The sequence below is a fragment of the Camelus bactrianus genome, chromosome 21 (assembly GCF_048773025.1).
Source record: "Camelus bactrianus isolate YW-2024 breed Bactrian camel chromosome 21, ASM4877302v1, whole genome shotgun sequence".
In the NCBI taxonomy this organism is placed as follows: Eukaryota; Metazoa; Chordata; class Mammalia; order Artiodactyla; family Camelidae; genus Camelus; species Camelus bactrianus.
In genome coordinates this window covers 27342695-27368014 of record NC_133559.1, presented here as the reverse complement: position 1 = coordinate 27368014, position 25320 = coordinate 27342695, and the positions used below count along the sequence as shown (strand labels likewise).

General features: G+C 47.1%; 1 protein-coding gene across 1 annotated transcript; it reads left to right on the top strand.

Moving 5' to 3' along the window:
* The first annotated feature begins 11923 nt into the window (after window positions 1-11923).
* Window positions 11924-24187, top strand: ZNF648 (zinc finger protein 648). The gene is made up of 2 exons (XM_074349902.1): window positions 11924-12207; window positions 13547-24187. Exon 2 carries the CDS (start codon window positions 13607-13609, stop codon window positions 15314-15316), a length of 1710 nt encoding a protein of 569 aa, XP_074206003.1. The 5' UTR covers window positions 11924-12207; window positions 13547-13606; the 3' UTR covers window positions 15317-24187.
* Window positions 24188-25320: the final 1133 nt, after the last annotated feature.

Below are 25320 nucleotides of genomic sequence, written 5' to 3'. Positions count from 1 at the left end.
GGCGGTGATTCCTGAACCTGGACCATTTCTATCCGAGGCGACGTCTGAGCTGAGGATAAGCAGGAGTCAGGCAGGTGAAAAGGGGAAAAGGAGATTCCAGGCGGCAGGACTAGCAAGATAGGATATCCTGGCTGTCTGAACCTAGAAACTTGATTGTTTTATTTTTAATCCACTTCTCGGCTGCCCCCGAAAGGGATGGAATGCTAACATCTCCCCTTAATTTCGGGGAAGATTTAAGGATTCAGAGAAAGGGAAACAAGTTTTTCAGTTGCTAAAATTAGATTCTGGGTTTTAGGGGCCTCCGGGTTTGTTGTGGAAGTGCAAGACGGAGGCCTGGGGCTGAGGAAGAGGCCCCACGTAACCAGGGAAGCAGAAGGCAGAGAAGGCTTTTCCCCTCTGCGGAGTTCTCCAAGTCACCACTCCCAGCCTGGTCCTGCGGCGCCTCAGGGACTGGATGGATCAAAGGCCCAGAGGGATGTGGTGGCACAGTGCCGGGGTGCGCTGCACTTCCAGCCTTGCAAAGAATTTCCAGGTCCCCAGGATGGCTGAGAGGCAACCCTAAGTCACCAGACCTATGACCCCTGCTGGAAGAGCCCCAGATGTCTCCACTGCAACCCATGGCGACAGGTGCCCAGGAGCAGACCCCTTGGTCCTCTGAAGGACTGGAGGACCTTGCCACAGACCCGGAAGTAGAGAAATACAAATTCAAACCACAATGTGAAAACACAGGACCTCGGTGTTCTTGCACGCAAGGATCTGTAGCAGATTCTACTGATAACCGGCACAGAGAAGGTCAAGACATGGCACCGGAATCAAACGGAGAAGGTGTGCTTATCGTAAAGCTGGTTAATAAAACCGTCTGGCTGGTGGGTGGGAGGCCAATAGTCCAGGAAATTCTGTAGCTCCCGTGGTTCCAGGATCCCAGCCAAATGTTTTTCTCTAGACAGCACTTGGCCTTGTTTTGTGCCCCGGAAGGTTGGGGTCATCTGGCTCCTGAGTGCTGGCTCAGCACTTGTTCTGGGGCCAAACACGATGGGGACCAAGCTTGATAAAGTTCTGCTTCTGCTCATAATCCTTCAGCAAAAGAATTATGTTCCTTCTAAAGACAAAATGATCATCCTTCAGTGGACCCCTAAGATTCCCCAGGGTGGAGTCCAAACTCCTTATCATGTCCCACTAGCCCTGCTTCAGTGTCCTCAACTGCACAGCATCAGCCCCTCTCACCCTCTCTCACCCCAGCCACTGAAAGGCCTCCCAGCTCCCTGTTTTCTCTCAATAGCCTCCCATCCTCTCTCGACTAACCCCTGCACATCCTTTAGGCTCCCATTTAGTCATTTTCTGAATCGCCACTACCACCACGATGGCTGGGTTAAGGGTTTCTCTCATAGGCCCCGTATGCTCTGGGTTTGCCCCATCAGGGCTCTTGGCAAACTGCAAATCACCTGCTCGCTTCCTCATCTGCTTCACCAGACTGTTGACTATTTGAGGGTAGAAAGCATGTGTGCAGTTACTTCTGCAGCACCATCACAGCATCCTGATGTTAAGAAGGAGAAGCAGCAAGGTTTCTTAGAGGAAATAATACTCAACATGAGATCTAAAGGATTGGGATGGGGGTAGAGATGTGATTTCAAGAAAAGGAAGCATGCCAGCAAATGCAAAGGCCCTGGGGTCACAAAAAACTTGTCATGCCTAAAAAACATGCTAAAGACAATGTGGCTGGAATGTAGACAGGGAGTGAGCAGGTGGCATGGGAACTGGTCAGAGAGGCTCTAAGCATGGTGGGAAGTCACTGAAATGTGTTAAGCTGGGTAGAAACATTATCCTATATCTTCAATGTCTTCTTTTTCCTCTTTTGTTCTCATTGAATACAGGCTCTCTTCTGAAACCGTTCCATGCAGCCTGCTCAAGCGTTGACTTGTTTTTCTCTTCTACATCTGTCCTATCATTGGTGAGGGCAAGTGTCTTCTTCAATCTTCCTTGCTGTTTCAAGCCATTCTTTTAAGAACTTCGAGATTTTGAAGCTCAAATCACCAGCCTGCGGCACCCACCACCCCTCCCTGGTACAGTCTCCCAGATCCCTTCCCTTCTTCCTTTACGTGGATCTTAGCACCTGGCTCACTGTCACTCTCACCAACACCATCGTGTCTTAATTCCTGGGACCACAACCCCATGCATCTGGCTTCTCAGTTCCCCAGTCTCCTCTCCGTCCTCCACCGTATCGTAGATACTCTAAGTGGCCTAGGTCACATGACTGACATTGATAACTGCACCCCCTTCCATATTCTCCATTTCAGTGCATGGTCCTCTCTGACCAGCACCTCCCAACTTCCCAGCTCACTGCTCCTGAAATGTCATCACCAACAATCCTTCATCATTCTGGGATCGCTGGCTCTTCTATCTTTTAACCTGCTCTACTCCCCTCAGGTTCTCTCTCCCTAATTACGTTGGCTTAAGTTCCATGGTTTATCACTATAAACACATCTTTTTTTTTTTTCATACTCCTTCATCTTAAATATCCCTCCTTTGCTTCACTGTATTGATTTGGCAAAACTCTAACCCTGGTTCACTCCACTTCTGAGCCTGCTCCATTCTTGTGCCCACACAGCTGACCACAGCTGGAGGAAAGGACACAACCTTCCTGACAAGTCTAACATGAGTTCATGACTGCTGACCTCAAGTGGGCCTTAAATGCTGCCTGGAAATCATGGACCCATTCACTCTCCTGCTCTCCTAAGTGAATATGTCACATCTCATTCTCTTCAGACCTCCCCCACCTCCTCCCCCACCTTCCATCTCAGCCGATGACCTTGCTTCCTGAGAAAAAGCAGCTTGAGAAATAGGACCTACTCAAGCTCCCACCTCCACATCTCCACACACACCTGCATCTGTGTCGTCCTTGAACTTCTCCCCTGTTCCTGGGGATGAACCTGTGCAGAGGCCAAAGCTGGCTGGTGCACTGGATCCCACCTTCTCTCACTTTCTCAAGGACATCACCCCAGCAGTTCCCTCCACTCCTGCTGCATCCATTTCCCCTCTACCGTGTCGTCTCCTTCAGCACACAAATACACTGTTCCCATGTCTCGGCTCTCCTTTTGCAGTAAAACTGCTTGAAGGAGCTGCTTATGCTCACTAACGACCATGCTTCTCCCCTCCTAAGTCTACTCCAGTCAGCTTTTGATATCCGTGTGGCCAAAGCAAATGGTTATTTCTCAGCTGTCACTTAACATGAGCTCTCAGCACCATCTGACATGATGAATCACTTCCTTCTCCTGGAACCATTTCTTCCCTTGATCTCCAGAATAACACATCCTTCTGATTCCTCTTCAGATCTCTTGGTTTTCTTCTTTTCATCTCTCTTGCTGAAGACATCTTCTTTTCCCTCTCATCTTCCCCACTTATGAACACTGAACTATAAGTTGGTGCTAGTAAGTCCTTGGAAGAGGTCCAAGGACTGAGCCTTGTTTCAATGTCCAAGGCTCAGTCCTTGGACCTCTTCTCTTCACTACGTGCACTCCCTTGGTGACTCATAAAACCACATGACTTTAAGTACAATTTGGACATTGATAACCCTTCAGTGGTGTGTTTTAACAAGACCTCCATCCTGAAATCCAGATGCCTGTATCCAATCCAGTGCCAATACCCCACTGTCTCTTCAATGTTTCCACTTGGTCTTCTCCCTTAAAATCTGATTCCCACAGTCTGCCTTGACTCATTGAAGGGCAACTTTACCATTCCACTTTTACCTGGGCCAAAAACCTTAGAGTTGTCCCTGGCTCTTCCCTGTCTCTCACTTCCGCATCCAGTCTACCACCAAGTCATCTTAACCCTAACTTCACAATATACCTAGAAGTTGACCATTTCTCACCAGGTCTGGCCCAAATCATCATCAACCCTCACCCAGATGACTGCAGAGCCTCCTAACTGATCTTCCCAAGCCTTCCATTGCTCCTATCAGCTTTCTTCAAGGAGCAGCCAGACTGATCTGGTTAACACACCATTCACAGTAAAAGCCAAACTCTTTAAAATGACACGCAAGACCCTGAAGGATCTGCCCACGAAAGCATCTCCTCCTTCTCTGTCTCAGCTCACTCTGCCCAGCCACCCAGGCCTTCTTTTCCCCCACCTTCCAGGCATGCTCCCACCTCAGGTGCTCTGCACTAGTTCTCCCTTCTCCCGGCTTCTCCCAGACACCTGCACATCTGGCTCACTTGCCTCCTTTATGATTTTGCAGAGTCATCTTCGTGATGGGGTCTAGCCCACCCATACAATTCAGTTTGCAATCCCCAGCCCCATGCTTCCAGGCTCCTTAAATTGCCCTATTTTTTCCATAACTCTCATCAACATTTAATAGACTCTATAATCTGCTTACTTATTATATTTATTTTGAGATGAGGGCATTAAAATTTTAAGGAGTTTCTCTTCCCATGCTACATGTTCTCTGAGGGTCTGCTCATCACAGCTGAGGATTCAGGCATCCAGGTTACCAGATAATGGAGCTGCCACCATCTCTGATGTTGCTGGTTGTCACATGAGAGGCAGAGGAAGTCCAAAGTCCCAGAGGGGCATATACATTCTCTGTGTGAGAGACATGCACACCTCACTGGCCGGAAGTAATCACCTGGTCCCAACTAGCCACGAAGGGCCCAGGAATAAAATCCTACCATGAGCTAAGAGGGGAAACTGGAAATATTTGATGGACAACATCAAATGATTACTAAGAAGTCAATGTTTATTAAAAGAACAAATGAATTAATTTGAGGGAGCAAGTTAGAGGTTTTTGCTTTTGATGAAGCCTTAGCTAATGGAAATTGAGAATGGGGGGATATGACACAGGAGTCAGTGATTAATCCAATGTGTAGAGGGTAGTCCAGTTTGACTACCAGATTTGCAGTCTGGGTGAGTGGAGGAAGGATAATAGTGACTTTAAAAAAAAAAAAAAAGACAGACGATGTACAAATGTAGGTGTATTCCCGAGCGTGTGAGGTTGAGTGCAGACAAGACAGCTGCATTTTGACCTCGCTTGTTGCTGGATAAGATGTGATGTTTGGCATCAGGCCCTTTGTTCACTATACTGTTTCTCTTTTGCAGTCAGGTACTGGGGGCCTGGCTACCAATCATATCTGGTCCCTGCTCTGAAGGAGCCTGAAAGCTGCTATGGGGACAGAAGGATGCAAAGGGAACTTCAACAAATGTGGAGAGTAAGGAGGAGGTTTAGGGACATGTAGGGCACATGGGCAACATGTCTTCAGTAAAACATTCTTACGGAATTTACCACTGAAGATACCTGCCTTGTCCAGCATCTCACTTTGCCCAGGGCTTCCTGCATCTGGGGACCGAGTGAGTTGGAGGCAGAAAGACGCAGCCTCCAGACCTGGAGTTTTGTTTGCCTGCTGGTTTTTAACTACAAATTCAATTTCTTTAACAGATTCAGGGCTATTAACATCATCTCTTTCCTCTTGAGTAAGCTTTGGTAATGTATATCTTTCAAGGAACTTTTCTTTTCTGAGTAGTCAGACCTATTGGGTTAACAGTGTCCATAATATCCCTTTATTATCATTTTAATATCTGTAGCATCTGTAGAGATGTCGCATCTCCCTTTCCTGATGTTACTACTTGGTGTTTTCTGTTTTAACCTGATCAGTCTGACTTGAGGATGATCAATTTTATTGATCTTCTCAAAGAACCAGCTTTTGGTTTCATTGTTTTTTTCTTATCACTTGTTTTCATTTTATTTATTTCTGTTCCAATCTTTATCACTTCCTTTATTCTGCTTACTTTGATCTTCTTTTTTTTTTTTTATCTCTTAAGGTGGAAATTGAGGTCATTATTTGAGACTTTCTTCTTTTATAACATAGACCTTTTAGTGTTTTAAGTTTCTTGTGGCTGGAATTTGTATCTGTTTTGTTCACTGATAAAACCCTAAAGTCTAAAGCAATAATTGGCACACAGTGGGTTCTAAATATTTGCCAAAATAATGAATTGATATCACCTGTCTACCTAAAGCCCTCTGAAGAGTTCCCATTTTACTCCAAATAAAGCCAATTCCTTACATAACCTTTAGGGCCTTGCAAGTCGGCCCCTTGCTGCTTCTCTGCCCTCCTTTCCTGCTGTCCTTCCCTCAGCTACCCTGGCTCCACTGCTGCCCCTCAAACCAGCTCGGCAGGACCTGAACCCAGGACCTTGGTATTCACTGTGCTTCTGCCTGGAATCCTCACCTACCCCATTTCTCCTGGTAAAGAATGATTGCAGATCTCTTTGCAAAGAACCCCTGCTAACTCTCATCCTCCTCCCTCCCCTCTTTGGTTCCCCCCAGATGAAGAAACATGGCTGAAAAGCTGAACCAAGACACTTAGGGTTCTCATCTCCAGGGCCACCCTGCCTGGAAGCATCACCCCACCAGCCCCGTCAGAATCAGGTGTCTGTTTCTGCGAGGCTGAGGACTGCAGCTGACAGAGGCACATTCGCCCAGTGAGGCCCAGCCACTAGCAAACTGTGGAGACTTTTCATTTTGAACACAAGAGTTTAATTTTAATTTTATTTTTATTCATTTTACGTATGAGGACATAACATATCTCATTGTTGTTTTCAAATGTCAAGACATAAAAACTGCAGCGTATGCCTGTATGTTTTTATAACCACTTTCAATTTTGTTTGTGTTTTTATCTCCATCCTCCCACCCCCAACCCCCAAGCCCCCCATCTAGATTTGTCCGAGGTTTTCACAGTCTTTCCAAAGAACAGCCACACGCACTGCAAGGCTAGGAGGCAGGACCAGTCCTCAGTTCACCCTGGCAGGAGAATGCACACGTACAGAGTAGTATTGCAGCCCAAGAGCCCTAAAGGGAATTTCTTTCAAGAATCTTGGCTTCACACTCTCCGCCAGATCATTCTGAAGACAGGTCCCCTCCAGTTACGGTCAGCGCCGCAGCTGTAAAAGGGAAGGGAAGGTGTGTTTTTATGGAAACCTCAAACGCCCCTCTCCACGCCTCCTGTGAATTCCCTCTGTGTTCAGGCAGCCGAGCTAGACAGCTGTGAGGGAAGGTGTGTGTGCTCCGCGGGGCCCTTGGAAAGAAAAGGCCCATTTTACTCAGGCCAGCACTGTAGGTGGTGTGGCCCTGAGGACTCGGAGGCAGGTCAGAATCCCAGTGGCAATGTTCAAATGAGCCAGAGGGGGAGCCAGAGAGCTGGGAGGTCCATCCTCACGCAGCGCTCAGCAGAGCAAGGGCGGCTCCTCTGAAAGGAGACAGGCGGATGGCCAAGGCATGCGATGTGAAATTCCTGACGGCGGTGTGGCCCCACCCCTCCCCTTCTTTGCTTCGCAAACTCAAGTTCATCCGTCCAGGCCCATCTCAAAGGGCATCTCTTTTGGAAAGACTTCTCCGAAATCCAGGCCATGCTGATTTCCCTTCGCTCTTGCTACCCACAACATGCCTCAGAGTCACATGCAGATTCTAGGGTCCGCCTAGACCTGCAGACTCTCTGGGAGTGTAGCCCTGGAAACAGCATATTTAACCAGGTCCCTATCATCCTTATGCAAAGCAAGATCGATACAAAGTGCAGTGTTTTTCAAATGTTTTGGCCAGGAATCAAAAGCAAACCAGAGTAAGAAATACAGTTTTGTGACTGGTTAATTCCAAACTCCAAACAGATACACATTACTATATATAAAATAGATAAACACAAAGACCTACTTTATAGCACAGGGAACTATATTCAATTTCTTGTAATGAGCTGTAATGGAAAAGAATCTGAAATATATATGTGTATGTGTATGTATAATGGATCACTTTGCTGTACACCTGAAACTAGCATTCTAAACCGACTACACTTTCATAAAAAGTAAGAATTGAAAAAAAAGAAATACAGTTTCATTACAACTCCACATATATGTATGCCTATAAAAGGAAGACAAGAAGTAGTTGAAATGAAACTTTATTATGCGTGAGACACTCTGATCTATTCTACTTGATTCTGTTCTGTTCTGTTCTACTCTATTCAAACAAGAGTGTTGGTTGGGGCTCATGAAAGTGATTCCCTGTCCTGTTCACAGGTTGTTTCTTGCAATTTGAAAAAGACCCACATAGTGATGTTCAACAAATGTTTGATGAATGAATAAATGAACGATGCAATAAACAAATGCATACTTGTATCTCAACAACTGTGAAACATCAGGGCTGCATGAGATAATTTCTAAAACCCCTTCATTGAAAATTCTGAGTTCAGATCTTTTTTTTTTCCCCCAATTTCTAACAGCTTCACTATGCCCCAGGGCCCCAGTAATCTTTAGTTTAAAGGATCCCCATTGACAGAAGAGTTCAGAGTATTCTATTTTGATTTGTTCATTAACTAAGGATGTGCAGTCTCTTCCCTTCTAACCTCCCCAGACCTGCTGTCCCTGAGGCGAGAAGGACCAGCAAAGGCTGGAGGTAAATGTAAAGAATAGGAAAGCCCCAGGAGTCATGTGCTTGGTGTTCTTTCCTTGTCTTCTGTGAGCGCCCAAGGCTGAGCCCGAATGAGGGGTCCCTATGGCCTGGAAGAGGGTGCTAGTCTCAGGGCCGAGGAAATGTTCAGCTATGTCAGTGGAGAGTGTCACTGAGTATCTGGCCGTTTGTACCCAGAGGGCACCATGAGCCTCAGAGATCCCCATCCCGCTGTCTGTAGCTCCTCCTCCTGCGCAGGGACCAGGGACTTGAGCGGTGGTCTGGGAAGGTCACTACAGCATGATGTGGGTCTTGAGGAGCTGGGAGGGGGGTGGTCTTGGGGCTCACCCAGGGGGCTCTGGTGACCACTGCTCCAGCTCGCCCACAGGGTGAGATCTTGGGAGAAGGTTCTGATGGGGACCAGAGGTGGGGTCTCTGCCGCCTGGACTTGAGTAGAGGTGAGTCCCCCCCTTCCCAAACTATGACTATCAGCTAGTGTCGATTGAGTCCCTGCCTGTCCCTTGCACTCTGCAAAGTACATCATCTCCTTTAAACCCCATAACAACTCTGGAAGGTATTATTATCTATAAATTACAGATCAAGAAACTGAGGTACAGAGAGGTCAAGGAACTTCCCCACAGTCATGCAGCAAGTGATAGAAATGAGATTAACGAACCTGAGCAATCTGACTCCAGACCCTGTGTGCTCAGTCATCACACTGTGCAGCCTTGGCTGGGGGAGGGGGGGGCGAGGGAGCAGGTGCTGTCAGTCAAGCAAAGGCCTCCCACCTGGTGTCATTCTGCAGAAAGTTCTAGAACTGCTGATATTTGGAGTCACTGCCACATTCTGTCCTCCTGTCTAGAGCATGAACCTCCCACCCCGTCACTGATTGCCACATGTGTCGAGCGCAGCACACAATGAAAAGCCTGCGTTATGACATCACGACTCTGGGAACATCGTTGGTCTTGAAAAAGTCTGCTTGGCCAGCCCCTCAGTGGGAATGCTTGGGGCAAGGAGACCAGAGTCAGAGCCAGAAAGGTGGTGGCCTTCTGATGGCAGACGATTCAAGGACAGGCATTCAGGAAGGACGGGGATAGGGCAAAGGTGTCAGCAAGCTCCCACCAGCTCTAGGGTAAAAATAATAATTTACTGAAGGTACCACACTCCCATCCCCCATTTTAATGTCCTGAGCATTCACCCCAATAAAGGCACATTAGACTCCAGTGGGTTCAAACTGTGGACATACTGAGTCCCATATCCTGGGCTAACCTTTCTCTTCAAAATGAACCTGCGTGGGAAGCAACGCTGAAAGATGGAGAGACAGGCCTGGTTTGTGCATGAATAAGGAAAGAAAATTATCTCCCTGCACCCCACCCCCAGCTAAATGGTCATGGGCATCTTTGAGCCAGTGACGACCGCAAAGTAATTCTGGGAACACCCCTGCTCCCAGGGGTGAGAAGGAGGGATCAGAGTGAATAGGAGGGAGAGGACCACCTGCAGGAGGACTGAGTAAACTTTCTGAGGTGGGGAGGAAGGGAGAGAGGGAGGAAGGGAGGCAGGGAGGCTGGCCAGGGCCGGAGGGGGAGGCGGGAGCAGAGGGAGCAGCCAGATCAGCTCAGGCAGTGAGACAGGGCAGCCCCACTGGATTTCCCAGGCTGCCCTCTGGGATGCAGGCAGGAAGATTGAGTGTATTACACTGGCCCCACCTCCTGAAGCTCCCTCCGCAGCTGCTGGACTGGACACAGAATCGTGAGGAACAGAGACACTGTCTCCGCTGATTCGTACCCAACTCTAGCTCCGCTGGCTGAGAAGCCACATGTGACAGAGGAGCCAGGACCAGGGGCCCACGCGGCTGTCTGCATTTCCCAAGTAAGTGACTGTCTGTGTCTGAGCCAGAAGTGAAGAGCAAAACCTGAAGGTGGTGGGCAGAGGAGAAGGTGGGAGGCGGCTGCCCTGGGATGGACCCAGTACCTTCTATGGAAGGAAAGAGGGGCAGGGACCAGGAGCTGGATCAGGCCCTGAGGCCAGGCTTCTGCAGAGCGTCCATGTCCAGGTGTGAGGTAGGTGAGCTGGGGCTGCACCTGGACAACTCCTGGCCAGCAAGCCTGGAGGCAGTTCCAGGAAAGGACTGTGCTCTGACCGCATCTGGGGGTCAGCACATCTGGAGAGCAGACGGCGGCATCAGTATTCCCCTTCCTGACCAGGAATATTTGTGTCGACTTTGCCAGAAAATCCCGCCCTGAACCCCTGCCTTCCTCTCTGTCTTCTTGGTGGTCGAGAAGCACCTTTGGCAGCTACAGAAGGAAGAGAGCAGGATGTATTCACTGGGGATGTGGCTGCAGACACAGGAGGCATTTCCTATCTGGAAAGGCAATCTCCCGGCAGCTGTGAGCTAGAGGGCTGCGTGCTGCCCCGAGGAGGCTCACCTGTGGCCCAGAGGAAGCGGGGTGAGAGACGTGTGATGTAGAATGGGGTGTGTGTGCCGGAGGCGGGGAGGGGGGAGGGTAAGGTAAGCCGTCTGCGAACAGTTCCCCATGAACACGCATGGCATGTTGTCCCAGAGAAAGAAAAAAGCCTCAGAAGTCTGTTTCAGTCCAATCCAGCATCCCTTTGCCATCCACCGGTGCATCACAGCCCCTGATAGGCATGCTGGCCTCAGTAAGGCATGGTAAGCTGACCAGTACTGGGTCCCTCTATTAACCACACACACAGCCACTCTCTAAGAACCACTATGCTGAAAATATGTCAAACCTGGTTTCCGGCCAAGAGGTATGCCAGCTACACTTTGATGTGTTATGGGGACAGAGCAGAAGGGTCAGAAGGAGGAGTGATCCCCGGGCTTCAGGGCACAAAGGGCCATGAGAGGCTGCACCGCAGTTACGACCGCATTGTGTCCTCTCGTTCTCTACGGCTCCTGCGTCCAAGGAGAAAGTGAGGATTCCTCCCCGTCGCCACCCCATCCACACACAGCCACTGGGCTGATGACCAGGCAGGAGCTGGGGGAAGGCCAGCTTGGTGAAGGGGGGCTCATAACACAGGACGTGACTTTACTGTGTGACCCTTGACCACCAAACTGAGATGCTCATCCACCCAGATGTCTCCCAGGAGCCACGCTGCAGGGCAGAGGAGCAGGCAGCCCAAGAAACAGAGAACCAGTCACTGAATGCCCACCGACTGCAGGGGCGCCCCCAGCCCATCCAGCAGGGGCAGCAGCTCCATCCTGCAGATGGAGAAGGAAACCAGGCTCGGAGATCTTTGTTGACAAACAGGCAGATAATTTGGACTGTTTGGTAAACATCTGTCGAATGAATGAATGAACAGATCTTACTAAGGGATGATGGCAGCCTCCCGCCTTAAAGAGGACCCACTGGAGCCACATCAGGTGCAGAGAGCCTGCCTCTTATCCCTCCGAGGGAGGGGGGAGGGGGGCGGAGGAGGAGAGAAGCAGCTTTCGGAAAGTAAACACTCAGTGACTCATACCCCTGACCATCCCAGGCAGCGGTCTCCGCAGCCTGTGGCCTGGCCTCTCTCTCCTGCGGAGGGCAATTTGGGTCAACAGGAGCCGGGAGAAGCCCAACCATGAGGCCCCTGAGCCAAGGATCCTTGGCCCAGAAAACACAAGGGGCTTTGATGCCTCAGAAAGCAGCAGCTCTCCCCCCAGGATGCTGTGGCTGCTTTTGGGCAGGGCCCAGCCTGGACAGGCCTCAGTGTGGGGGCCACGTGGGGGAGGCCTTGAAGTTAGAAACCCCAGGGCTGCTGCTGCCTATGAGCTGCGGGACCTCAGGCAGGTAAGTAACCTCTTTAAACCTACCTTTCTGGTTGTAAAACGGAAAGAATACTGTAATAGTAAGAGAGTCGATCTGAAAGGTGGCTGGGAGGAGTAGATGAAGTCGTATTGCTTGCCTGGATCGTCACGCCCGCTCAGAACACGGACCTGCTAGCACCACTTCCTGCCCTCCGGGATTCTCAGAGGGTTCCTTCCAGACCAAAGCAAACTCAGCCCTCTGGTCAGAAACTGCTCCTCCCCCTCAACCTCCACCCCCCCAACCCCCTCCTCCACAGAGCCCCTCACTAGCCTGCCTGTCATCCAGCAACTCCCCAAAAACTCACACACACAATCCTTATTAACCAGCCTCGGCAGGCTTTCTCTGCATCTTCAAGCTTAAAATAAAATCAGTCAAAAAAATGCAACTCAAAGACTCCCTTGTCTCATGCCTTGCTGTCAAAACCCCAAGTCCATGCTTCTCAAGTTGGGGTACGCGCACCCCTGGGAACACATGGGGGCATGCCAGGAATATGTGAGGCCATGGGATAAATATAGCACACTTGGGGAAAAGCTAAACATTTAAACTGAAGGTAACTGAAAACGCAATTTTTATGTTGAAACCAACGTGACACAGAATGTACATTCTCATGAATGTTTAAGACGAAGCAATATTTCAAAGACAGTCCAAGCTTGGGGTGGGCCTCCCTTTCTCCCTGGTGCATGTGTTTATCCTGCCCAGAAGCTAGGGGTTCTTCACTGCACAGGCCTGAGAAGCCCCACTTATGCAGTGACAGACAGCTCGGTATCTTTTTGGGAACACCCTGATGTCTTCCTGACTCCCTCCGTTCCCCCAGGAGCTTATCCTTGGCTTTGGAAGAGGTGGCCCACACAGCCCAGAGCCTGGGAGGCAGTTCCCCAGCTGTCACAATCAGGAGATGGCAGACTTGCACTCCTGGCAGGAACAGCAAGAGCCAGCCTGGTTTTCAGCTTCCCAGCTGGGCTGACTATTTAAGAGACTTGACGGAGAGCAGACCTTTGCCGCCTGCCCTCTTATCTAGCCTTCCCCAGGCTCACAGAGAACCCACCTGGCTAGCAGTTGGGGGTTTGAGGACCTGGGGCAGGGCAGGGTACAGATGGCCATCCTGACAGCATCATCTCCTGGGGCTTCCAGCAAGTGGGACCTCCAAAGGATGAAAGGCAGCTGTGGAGTTTTCAGCAGAACCCAGCTCCTCCTACGTCAGTGAGGCGCAAAAATGTGGCTGGCATGGCTACCGGATGGACACACAGATCAGTAGTGAGAACCTCAGTCCTGTGGCCGGGAAGGTGATTAAGTCCATTCTTTGTACTTTTCCCTTTTGCAGGTATCCTGAGCCCAGCGGAAGTCCATCTTGGAGGAGCAGGGCTAGAAGGGCCTGAACACAATGGCACAGATGGAGCCACAGGACCAGTGGGGCCAGGTGTCTCCTCTCTGCAGGTTGACTCAGGAAGCTTATGCCCCCCAGATGCTGTGCGTGAACTTAGACAGTAAGGACGAGGCTGGTGGAGGGGCAGGAGACAAAAAGGGCACTGGTGGCCCTGATCACCAAGCCTGTCCAAGGGGCAGCTCCCAAGTGACTGAGGACAACCCTGACTTGCCATGGCAGCATCAACCCCGCAAGAAAGAAGAGAAATTCTCTGACTCCTGCAGTGCCCAGGGCATGGGAAAGAACCCCATGACAGTGCCCGGGAAGACCAGGGGGGAAAGAGATGAGACAAAGATCACGCCGACCAAAGACTCCACTGGAGCTAGCATGATTCTGAGTGCCCTCCCCAGGGGCCTCTCACACACGTGGTTCAGTCGGACACAATCTCTTAGGGGCTCATTACCTGCCGGCAATGATGGAGACTCCAGGGCAAACCTGAACGCTGCCTTGGGTGTCCCATCCAACTTCCCTGGTTCTGGTAAGTATTTCTGTGCACAGAAAGGTGTAGACAAGCCCCCAGACAGCTCCTCTCTGGTGTGTGTCCCAAAGGTAGGGGGCAGTTGGGACCTCTCCACGCAGGAGGCACACACACCAGCCCAGGGGTCAGCCACCCCGGCCAGCCTGGCAGAGGCCGTGCTGGCCAAAGTGCAAAAGGGCCTGAAGGGCCAGGAACCGGGGGGCGCAGGGGAGGGCAGGCGAGGGGAGGTTCATCCCTACAAGTGCCTGCGGGGCGGGCGGGCCTTCCAGAAGCCCAGCCACCCGATGAGCCCCACGCAGACGCCGGGTGCCAAGCCTTACGCGTGCGAGCTGTGCGGGAAGGCCTACTCCCACCGGGGCACGCTCCAGCAGCACCAGCGCCTGCACACGGGCGAACGGCCCTACCAGTGTCCCTTCTGCGACAAGGCCTACACCTGGTCCTCGGACCACCGCAAGCACATCCGCACGCACACGGGCGAGAAGCCCTACCCGTGTCCGGACTGCGGGAAGGCGTTCGTGCGCTCCTCCGACCTGCGCAAGCACCAGCGCAACATGCACAGCAACGACAAGCCCTTCCCGTGCGCCGAGTGCGGCCTGACCTTCAACAAGCCGCTGTCGCTGCTGCGCCACCAGCGCACGCACCTGGGCGAGAAGCCCTTCCGCTGCCCCACCTGCGACCGGGAGTTCGCCGTGGCCAGCCGGATGATGGAGCACCAGCGCGTGCACTCGGGCGAGCGGCCCTTCCCCTGCTCCACCTGCGGCAAGTGCTTCACCAAATCCTCCAACCTGATCGAGCACCAGACGCTGCACACCGGCCAGAGGCCCTTCAAGTGCGCCGACTGCGGCGTGGCCTTCGCGCAGCCCTCGCGCCTGGCGCGCCACCAGCGCATCCACACCGGCGAGCGGCCCTTTCCCTGCCCGCAGTGCGGCCAGGCCTTCGCCCGCTCCTCCACCCTGAAGCGGCACCAGCAGATCCACTCCGGGGAGAAGGCCTTCCTCTGCGCCGAGTGCGGCAGGGCCTTCCGCGTCGCCTCGGAGCTGGCCCAGCACATCCGCGTGCACAACGGCGAGAGGCCCTACCAGTGTGAGGACTGCGGCCAGGCCTTCACCCGGTCCAACCACCTCCAACGACACCGCGCCAGGCACCGCAGCTGCAAGAAGGAGCCCATCCCCTGCTCCTCTGACGAGTGAGGGCTCCATCAGTTCACTCTCAGGGAAGGCGAAGACGCGGCCGACCTCGTTGCGTGGAACCCTCCTCCACGGACGAGCCCACTCTGTCACATGGTGTGGCCACCTAGCCCCTCTGGCCAGCCTCTCCTCCCAGTGGGTCTCCTCCCAGCCTCCGCTCCCACTGCTGACCTCACTGGGACTGCTTCCCCGTGTGTAAGGTGACATAAGACACCTTACCTCTCAGGCCTGCCCTGAAACTGAAGGGAGACCATGTGCACGAACCACTTCCCATGGCTCCTGGCATTCCTGGGGCACTCCGGCATGTGCGCGGCTGCTGCTGACCGCGGAGACATTGGCCTCGGCTCTATAATCCATCCCCAGTGACGTGGGGTCTTTTACAACTTACATCTGCATTTGTAACTCTTACTAGTATAAAATTCTCATCCGCTCTCAAAAACAAAAACAAACAAAAAAGCGGGTGGCCAGACTGATTTATATATTTGATCCCCCATATAGAAAGTAATGGGGTTGAGGGGAAGTACGCAGATTCGCCGTTTTAGGTCAGTCTTTCCGCTGTATCTCAGAGGTCAAACTCCATTGGAAAAGGATAAGAGAAAGTAGCCAGAGCTGATCAAGGGTTGAGTGTTTTGGTTGGGGCGTCTCAGTCGGAAAGTATAGAATTATATGCTGGGCAGTGTGTTGGGGTCCAGGGACACAGTGAGAAAAAGACTGGCCCACCCTGCCCTCAAAGCCACGTGCAAATACTGAAAAGGCATCAGGGGCTGGCCCTTTTCAGAGAAAGGCGCTGTTCAGTTTTTACATGAATAAAGAAATCCCCCGGAGTGCTCTCTATGAGGGACTCTTTCCAAAGCAACAAAGTATATCTGGGGGTAACTCACACCCAGCCAGGTGGCCCAGCGTTTCACTCTCCTAATGATATGATTTTACTCTGGGGACTGTCTTTCTGAGTCTTAGCTTTGGATTAGAGAAGGCCTTTATCTTAAAGAGAAGGGCGTTTGTCTCCTACATTTAGGAACCAGTTATCCTAGAAGCCCAGAAAATCCTTAGCATCTGAAAAGGAGGCACGCTCCTCTTTACCCTGGAGTTTAGTAACTGAAGCTTCCCTGAGTTTCCCTGGCAAAATTTATGTGCCTCCTCTCTGGCCACTTCTCTTCCTGTTTCCACCTGGGAGCTTCCATCACATGCTGTATTTACAGAGGAATCCGCCCATTTACAGAGAGATACTCAAAATTTCTCCCTATGGGCCTGACCATGGTTCAGGCAACCTTTTAGGTTCATTTAAATTTACCAGGATCATGAGCTCTGATATGAAGTAAGTAAAATAGAGTGCCCTTTGCCCAAGCGCCAGCCAGCTTGTCTGTGTTTCGCAGTCATTAAAACCAGACTTGGAAAACAACATGACTCACAATGATTCTCTACCAAGGTTGTTTGAAATTTGCACTACGAACAGCCATTCTTAAAAATGTATTGACACATACTTGATTTCGTACAGTTTAGAGCCCGTAGTTCTTAGCTCTGGACCTCAGCTGGGAGGAATCCATGACTTCGCAGAGGTCCCTTGATGCTCAGGGGCAAACAGCCACTTCTAATCTTGCCAGAGTCAGATAAGGTATTCCGCAAGAAGGCATCGTGCCCTCCTTTTGAGGATAGCTTTAGCGTATTTCTGAAGTTGCCACCAAAGCCTGCCAGATCTGAATTTCCCTTGGATAGCAGCTGGTATGGATTCAGGGAGTGACTGCTAAATAGTGTTCTCATGCTTCACATATGGGGGCCAAAGTAAAGTGGTATAAAGGTCGTCATGCCTTGTTTGATGAAGGTAACCTTACAGCTCTGACTGCACGCCTAGAGGCTTTGTGTGTTAATTCCCTTAGTTACAGCTGCATATCCAAACAACAGAGTCAGCCATTTTCTGGGTCTCACACTAAGAGCCAGTGGTGGGTTCCTGGTCCCATCCCCATCATTTTCCAGTGATACGACCTTGCCTTCAGCTTCTGCATCAGAACTGGCAAAACAGGAATGATAATGATGGGGTAATAAAAAGTGTGAGTCATCCTACTGGGAGAGGAACTTTGAATGCAAAGGCATTAGACTGGTGGAGGAGTCATAAAAATCAGTCATAACCTTGTGTCTATGAAGAGAGTAAAGGCTAGCATATTTTTTCTGGATAATCAATGAAATACTTGAAGACTGAAATTACCATTCTTTTTCTTTGTGTTCTTTTTTCTTAAGCTAATTGTTGTAACTGAGCAAGACCCTGTGGGGCTTTCCAGGGTCAGGCCCATCCCCCATATCCTCTGCTGTAGCTCCTCTCTGAAGCACCCAGATAATAGTATCTTGTGTGTATTTCCTGAGTTTTTCAGATGCTTAAAACCACCACCAAAGGGAAGAAATTAACTACCTGATGACTGAGAAAGCATGGCCCCAGACCTTCTGGCGCCCAGGGGTTGGTAGTGTTGACCGCCCTGTTACCTCTACATCAACCAATCAGAGAATTGTGCACGAGCTCATCCCATGCACTGCAACCCTCCTTCCTTACCTGGCCTTTAAATATGCTTTGCTGAAACCCTTTGGGGAGTTGGGGTTTTTGGGCCCATGGGCCACCCCATCCTCCTTCCTTAGCCCTGCAGTAAACCTTTCTCTGCTCCAAACTTTGATGTTTCCCATTTGCTTGGCCTCATGGTGCAGCCGGCACATGAATTTGCCTTCAGGAACAATTTTGGCAAGCCACCGCAGGAGTCTGTACCTGGGGCAGGTCAACCCTGGCCCGGGGCAGCCCCTTCCTGGGGTCCCAGCAGCTGCCAGAGCTCACTTCACTCCGGGGAACCCCAGAGGGATTGTCCCCAGCAGGCACCAGCGCCCTACAGCATGAGACTCTTTGGAGCCTAGAAACGCCTGGAGCTACGGTCTGCATTCAGAGCCGCCTAAGGGTGAGCCGCTCTAGCTCCAGCAGACTGGGAATTCTCTCCACTCCATCTGGGCTCATTCCCACTGAGAAGTGAGCCCTTCTGGGTCTGTTCTCTTTCAGGAGCTGGGCCTGTCTGTTTGGAGGCCTCCTTTTGGGGGTTGAAGTGGAATTCTTAAACTACACCTCCTCTGATCGTGCGACTGTGGCCTGTTTGTTGTTTGCATTTTTGTGTGTATCGTTTTGGGGTGAGCCACTCCAGCTTGCACAGAGTGGGAAAATTCCACCTGCTCCATCTGGGCCCTCTTCCCTTGCAGGGAGTGAGCCATTCTGGGCTCATTGAGAGCCACTCTTGGTCCGTTCTCTTTTGAGAGCTGGGCCCGTCTGTCTGGAGGCCTCCATCTGGGAGTGGAAGTGGGATTTGGGGGCTACACCTTGTCTGATCTTTTGTTTGTTGTTTGCATGTGTGTGTTAGAACCTGCGTTGGTCACTTGAGACGTCTTTCAATAACTGGGCTCACGTGTGACGACACCAGGGTCTCCTTCCCTGTTGCATTGGCCTCGTCTGTGGTGAAGCGTTGGTTGAGATGTTCCCTTTCTAGTCTTGGTCTTTCATTCAGCTTCATCTCTGATGGGACACTGGTTGGGGGTCTCCCTTTTTGGACTGACAGGGCATTGGGTAGCAGTTCCCCTTTTGGGAGAGAACTGTGACCCTGAGAGACCATTCTGAATTGCTGTTTGCTTGATCTTTGATAACATTGGCCATGAATAATTAACTAGGGATGATCAGGGCTCTGTTCCATCTTATATATGATCCTCTTAGTGTATATTTTGTACAATCTTCAGCTGTGCTCCCATAAATAAAAGAAAATATTTTTTTAATTGTAACACTGTGACCTCAGTATCCCTGAGCTCTGGAGAACAATGACCCTAATGGTTTTGCTGTTATATTGAAGTGGGCCTCATGCAATTTTGCTTTTATCTTGGTGGGGGGTCTTGGTACCTGAGTCCAAATCCTGTTCTCTCTTCCTAGTTTCACTGAAAGTGAAGGCATCTGAATGGGAGTAAATAATATATATATTATTATCTATTACTGTTATTTCTTTAAACTGGAGTGGGTATTTGGGAACTAGGGGGAAAAAGTCCCTGAAAATAACCGAGATGATTAGGTTTTGCATAAACCCTTAGAGGATGAATTTGTCTTTCTCTTTCGGTGCCTTTGAGATGTAAATGACCTACCTGGGCTCTCAAGGAAAAAGGTTTTTTTTTAAACTCATAGAAAAACTGGGAGTTCTCTGGTTCTGTCTTTACGTAAAAATCAACATGTAAAAGAGCTCTATTTAATTGACTTAAAAGTAAGCACCTACTGAATTAAATACTCCTAAGTGTAAAAGACGCTGGACAACAAACTTCAGGCTCATGTGATCTAGGAAATATTCAATATTAAATTAATATCTGATACTGAAGGTAGCTTAAGCTTGTCGGTCTGATCAACACAGACACGTCTTTTATTGCACCTAGGTTTACTGAAGGTCAATAGGTTCATGTTGCTTCTGTTGCAGTTTGTCAGGAAGGAAAAAAAATGTTGATTCATTTGGTATGACAAAATTCTTGTAAGTAAATTAAATGCAAATAATATAAGAAAAAGAAAAGTAGTCAAAGATTATTTTAAAAAACAATTCTAAAAGAAGAAACACGAATTGCTGAGGAGAAGATGCTTACTTAACCTTCCACAAAATAAAATGCAATTTCATTCCTTGTGCATCAGAGTGGCGAAACTTAAAAAAAAAAAAAATCTGACAACCTCCTGTTGTGATTCACTGAGAAGAACACAACACCACTTATACAGTATTCCTGCCAAAAGTGCATAACCCAATCTAGTCACGTGTAAGCCACCAGGCAACCCCCGATTTAGGAACAGGAGACAAAATAACTGGCCTCAAATATGTCAATGTCACAAAAAAGGAAGGACAGCTAAGGAATAGTTTCCGGTTAAAGAAGACTGAAGGTAACGTGTGTGCTGGGTCAGAAAAAAACTACTTAAAAGAACTCAACTGGGAAAATCGGTGAAATGTTACAGTTCTTTCTGAGCATTGTTTCCTGAATCTGATCATTGTTCCAAGGTTACATAAGCGGATGCCTTTGTTCTTGGGAGCTACATGTGGGCGTACTTAGGACTGACAGGTCATACTTTCTGCAACTTATTTTCAAATGGTTCAGGAAAAAATTATGGAAATAAAATATAAATGCAGATGAAGGGAAGGAGCAGAGGGAGGAAAGAAGAGAGAGAGAGACGGAGAAAGAAAATAAATGTAGCAAAGTATGAATAATTGGTGAATCTAGCTGAAGCTTGTACAGGAAGTCATGTGACATTCTCGCAACTTTTCAGCTGGTTTGAAATTTTTTTCAAAATAGAATGTGTAAAGCATCTGTTTATATCAAGTGTTAGTAAGGTAGCAGGGAAATGGAAATTTTCTTACTCTGCTAAAAAGGATGCAAATTGTACAGTCCTTTGGTGAGTAATAGTAATAATAATGTCATATTGTATTGTGACATGATAGTAATAATATAATATGATAATAATATAAGTAAAGATGAAATGTTTATGTCCTCCATCCCAGCAATTCAAATGGGGTGTAGGAAAGAAAATAATAGTACTTTGTATTTATTTATTTTATCTTTTAAGAAAAAGTTTACATCTTATAGTGGCCATTGTATATTGGCATAATGGTACATTTATATGATTTATAAATAAGCATAGAAATATTGCGGATAGGCGGTTAAATGTTTGCTTGATAGGGCAGCCTGATGAGCAAAGGAGGAGACCACCGTCCTTAAGAAATTCAAACACACATGATGAGATGTATAAGAATATTAACTGCAGTGTGATTTGTAATAGCAAAACTTTGGAAACATTCTGAAAGTCCATCAGTAAGAAAAAAGATAAATTGTGTTTTATTCATATGATGGGATACTAAACAGCAGTTAAAATGAGTGAAAGAGAGCTGTAAATATCTACATGGATAAGTTTAGAAAATGTTGAGTGAAAAAAAGACAGTTGCAGGACAAAGCTACACTACTAACCATTGTCTTATTTATGGATATTTAAATCTGTCTTAAAAACAAAAGCACTTCCCAGACAGCAAGTTCATGGTGCTTGCCTCTGGGGAGGGACGGAGGAGACAAGCACCAGAAAAGAGATTATATGGAGTTTAAACTTAATTTGTAAAGTTTATTTCTTTGCCCTTCCCCCCAAAAACACAGAGATCAAGAGACCCGGAGAGGGGAGGGCATAGCTCAGTGGTAGAGTGTGTGCATAGCATGCATGAGGTCCTGGGTTCAATCCCCAGTACCTCCGTTAAAATAAAAATAAATTTAAAAACCTAATTCCTCCCCACTAAAAAAATTAAAAATTAAAAAAAAAGGAGAGATCTGAAGAAAATATTAGTAAATGTTACTTTTGGTTAGTTCTGGGTATGTGATATGTGAGTGTTGCTCTATTATTCTTTAAACTTTTCTGTAGCTTTTGCTTTTTCCAAAAAGCAAAACAAACCTGAAGTTTTTCACTTCTCTGATGGAACCAATCCATATACTGTGAAGCACCTGGCAAGTCAGACCTGCTCCAACTCTCCAGCTGTCTCAGTTTATGGACATACTAAAGCAAATTTGAATCAGAGCTTCCAAAAGAAATACTTCTCAACAGAAAACTAATGTTTCTCATTCTCATAATATGTGTTTCTAATTTTATGGAAATGTCAGTTTAGTTGAGTAGAACCAAAAGTGATGTCTTTTTGAACCCAAATATTCTGCAGTGATAAGTCATTGGCTATTCTCTTGATTGATGCAAGGATAAAACTGGAAATTCCCTCAAAGTTTATAAGGTAATTTAACAATACAAAGGTTGCATATTGCTGAGTTATGTATGTTTAAGTCCATTATCACTTCTATATAAAGTTACCAGCCTTTTGCTAATGGCTCCCTTAATTCAAGTTATGCCCATATAATAAAAAGAACTTTGATTATTCAGGGACAAATTAATTTAGATTTCCGTAACATTTGGCTTCATAATAGCATTTTTGTTTGCACCTTGCTCTGATTCCACCACTGCTAGAGAGAAATTCAAAATTGGTCTATTGTCTTGGGAGAATCAATTACATTTTCGTGAGAAAAAAAGAACTGATTTAAAGGAGACTGGAAAATTATCCCCAAAATGTAATTGTAGGAACTTCCTGTGGCCCTCATTTGCGTTACTAATTAGGAGATGGCTCCCATATTATTGCTCCCAAGAAACCTATAGGATGAATGTTTCCAAGGTCTAGCCATCAACCCACTTATTTTAAGCGGCAATTTTGGCAGTCTCAAAGCTGGGGAGTGGGGAGAACAAGACATTAGGAATTTCTGTCTGAAGGAGTTTCTAAGGTTCTTCCCTGACCCTATGTTTAATGTGTGCAGGATCTGTACTGTGGGCTCTTTTTCCATTCTTTATCTTGGATATTTGTTTTGTCTTTTTTTTTTCTTAAGCCTCTCACCAGAGGCTTGTTAATTTTATTAGCCCTTAACTTTTTTGTTTTATTGATTCTCTACCGTACATGTATTTTCTGTCTCATTAATTTCTGCTCTTATCTTTACTATTTCATTTCTTCTACTTTTCTTGTACTTATTTCTTTTTTTTAATGGAGTTACAGTCAGTTTACAATGTTGTGTCAATTTCTGGTGTACAGCACAATTTCTCACTCATACATGAATATACATATATTCATTTTCACATTCTTTTTCACAGTGAGCTACCGCAAGATCTTGTGTATATTGCCCTGTGCTAGACAGTATAAACTTGTTTATCTATTCTATGTATACCTGTCAGTATCTACAAATTTCAAACTCCCAGTCTGCCCTTCGAAGGCAACCACGAGTTTGTATTCTATATCTATGAGTCTGTTTCTGTTTTATATTTAAATTCACTTTCTTGTACTTATTTCTTAGTCCTTTTATAACTTCTCTAGATGGATAGGATGGTTGCTCATGAATTTTCAGTCTTCGTTTCTACCATGTCTTTAAGGCTCTACATCTCCTTCTAAGGATTTCTTTAGCTAAATTGTATAAAATTTGATTTGTAATATTTTCATATTGTCCAATTCAAAATATTTTTTTAATTCTCTTATGATTTCTTCTTTGACCATAGGTTTTTAGAATGTGTGCTAAATTTCCAAATATATGAGAAGTTTCTGGTTATCATTCATTATTCATTTCTGGCTTACCTGTATTAGGGTCAATAATATATTCTCCCTAGTCTGTATGATTTTATTCATTTGGACTTTGATGAGATTTGTTTCATGGGCCAGTTTATAGTCAATTTCTTTAGCTATTTCATGTGTGCTTGAAAAAGAAGAATATTCTAAAGTACTTGGGTGGAGTGTTCTGTATTTGTCCACTGAGTCAAGTTTCTTAATTATTCTTTCCTGGTATCGTGTCCTTAAGTTTTCATTTGCTTGTTCTGTAAGTTACTGAAAGAGATATGTATTAAAATCTCCTATTAGGATTATGGTCTTGTCTATTTCTCTGTGATTTTGATCATTTTTACTTTATATATTTTGAGACCATGTTTATCTTCTCTGCTTAAAATGTAGGGAAAAAAATAAAAAAGGAAAATTGGTTGCAAAGATAATTCCAGCTCTTTTTAATAAATCAAAAATGTTGCCGGGCCAGAAACCCACATTGTAGGGCATCTTCCATGATGACATTCATTGTGGGTTGCATTGTGTTCTTCTCAAAAGAGATAATGTTGGGGTCCTGACCCCCAGTGCTTTAGAATGTGACTTTACTTGGCGATAGGGTCTTTAGAGGGTTACAGTTCAAGTGAAGTCATCAGGGTGGGTCCTAATCCAGTATGACTGGTGTCCCTATAAAAAGGGGGAAATTGGACACAGAGTCAGACACGAATGGGGAGAAGACAGCCATCTGCAGGCTAAGGAGAGAGGGTTGTAATAGACGCCCCCTCATATACCTCGAGAGGACCAAACCTGCAGTCCCCCCATCTCAGACCTGCAGCCTCCAGAACTGGGAGACAATAAATTTCTGTTGTTTAAGCCACTCAGCTTGCAGTATTTTCTTATAGAAGCCCTAGCACACTAAAAGGACATTTATAACCCTATAAGACAACTTTGTTATTTTAAAAGAAAAGTTTGTTTTCTGCCCTTAAACATGTAAAATGAGGAACCAGGAGTTAAGGAGAACAGCTGATCTGCTATTTAATAGAATATCCTTTTACAGTTTAATAGTAAAGTTAAAATTTTTTAACTGGTGCCAAGAGAATTTTTTGTTCAATAATGGGTCAGTCTTACTGAGCAAAGGAAAACAGTGCCCATGGCCTCAGAATTGCATTTTATGATTTCCTAATTAAGGACAAAAAAGACAGTTCCCAAGTCTCCTTCAGAGAGGGCTGGTGCAATAAACATAATTAACTCTAAGAAGTTTAATAATAAATCACCAAATCTCATGAGCATAATAAATACAACCAGGGAATTATTTTAATGTAGACTCAGCAGAATAACCACAAATTCATCTTCAAAGCAGCATGAATTACAGATCTAGCACACATATATTAAACTTTTCTGTTAAATTAAAGAAATTTAATTTTCTTAGCATAGAGCTTGGGCTGTGCCATTTCTGAGGTCATTTCTTAGTGGAAAAGGAGGCGTATGAGAATGTATAGCTTTGACTGTCCTAAGATAATGTCGACAAGAATAGCAATGTCCTCCTGTAAACTCTTTATAATACCTTGCTAAGGAGGAACTGTGAAGCTGCATGAAGCACAGGGTACACATTTGGATCGAGCGAGAACTTCTTTAAGACTACCTGTAGGATTCAGCAATCACGTACACACTGTTTCTTATTGGCAATATGCTGTTCTCTCTAATTCCCAAAAGTATACCCTGCTCTGGTATTGGGAGCATTTTGAGGCCCTTGTCTCCCATGTTCAGACCAGTGCCTAAACTATGTGTTTGATGGATGGTCAACTGGTCAATTGATGAATAATATGAGACAAACAGTTTGATGCAACTCCATCTTTATTGGATCTCATAAACCCAGAGCAAGCCTATTGAGAG

What these genes read in the sequence shown, in the direction of transcription:
- ZNF648 (XM_074349902.1), top strand. Translation starts at nt 13,607, where the DNA reads ATGGCACAGATGGAGCCACAGGACCAGTGGGGCCAGGTGTCTCCTCTC.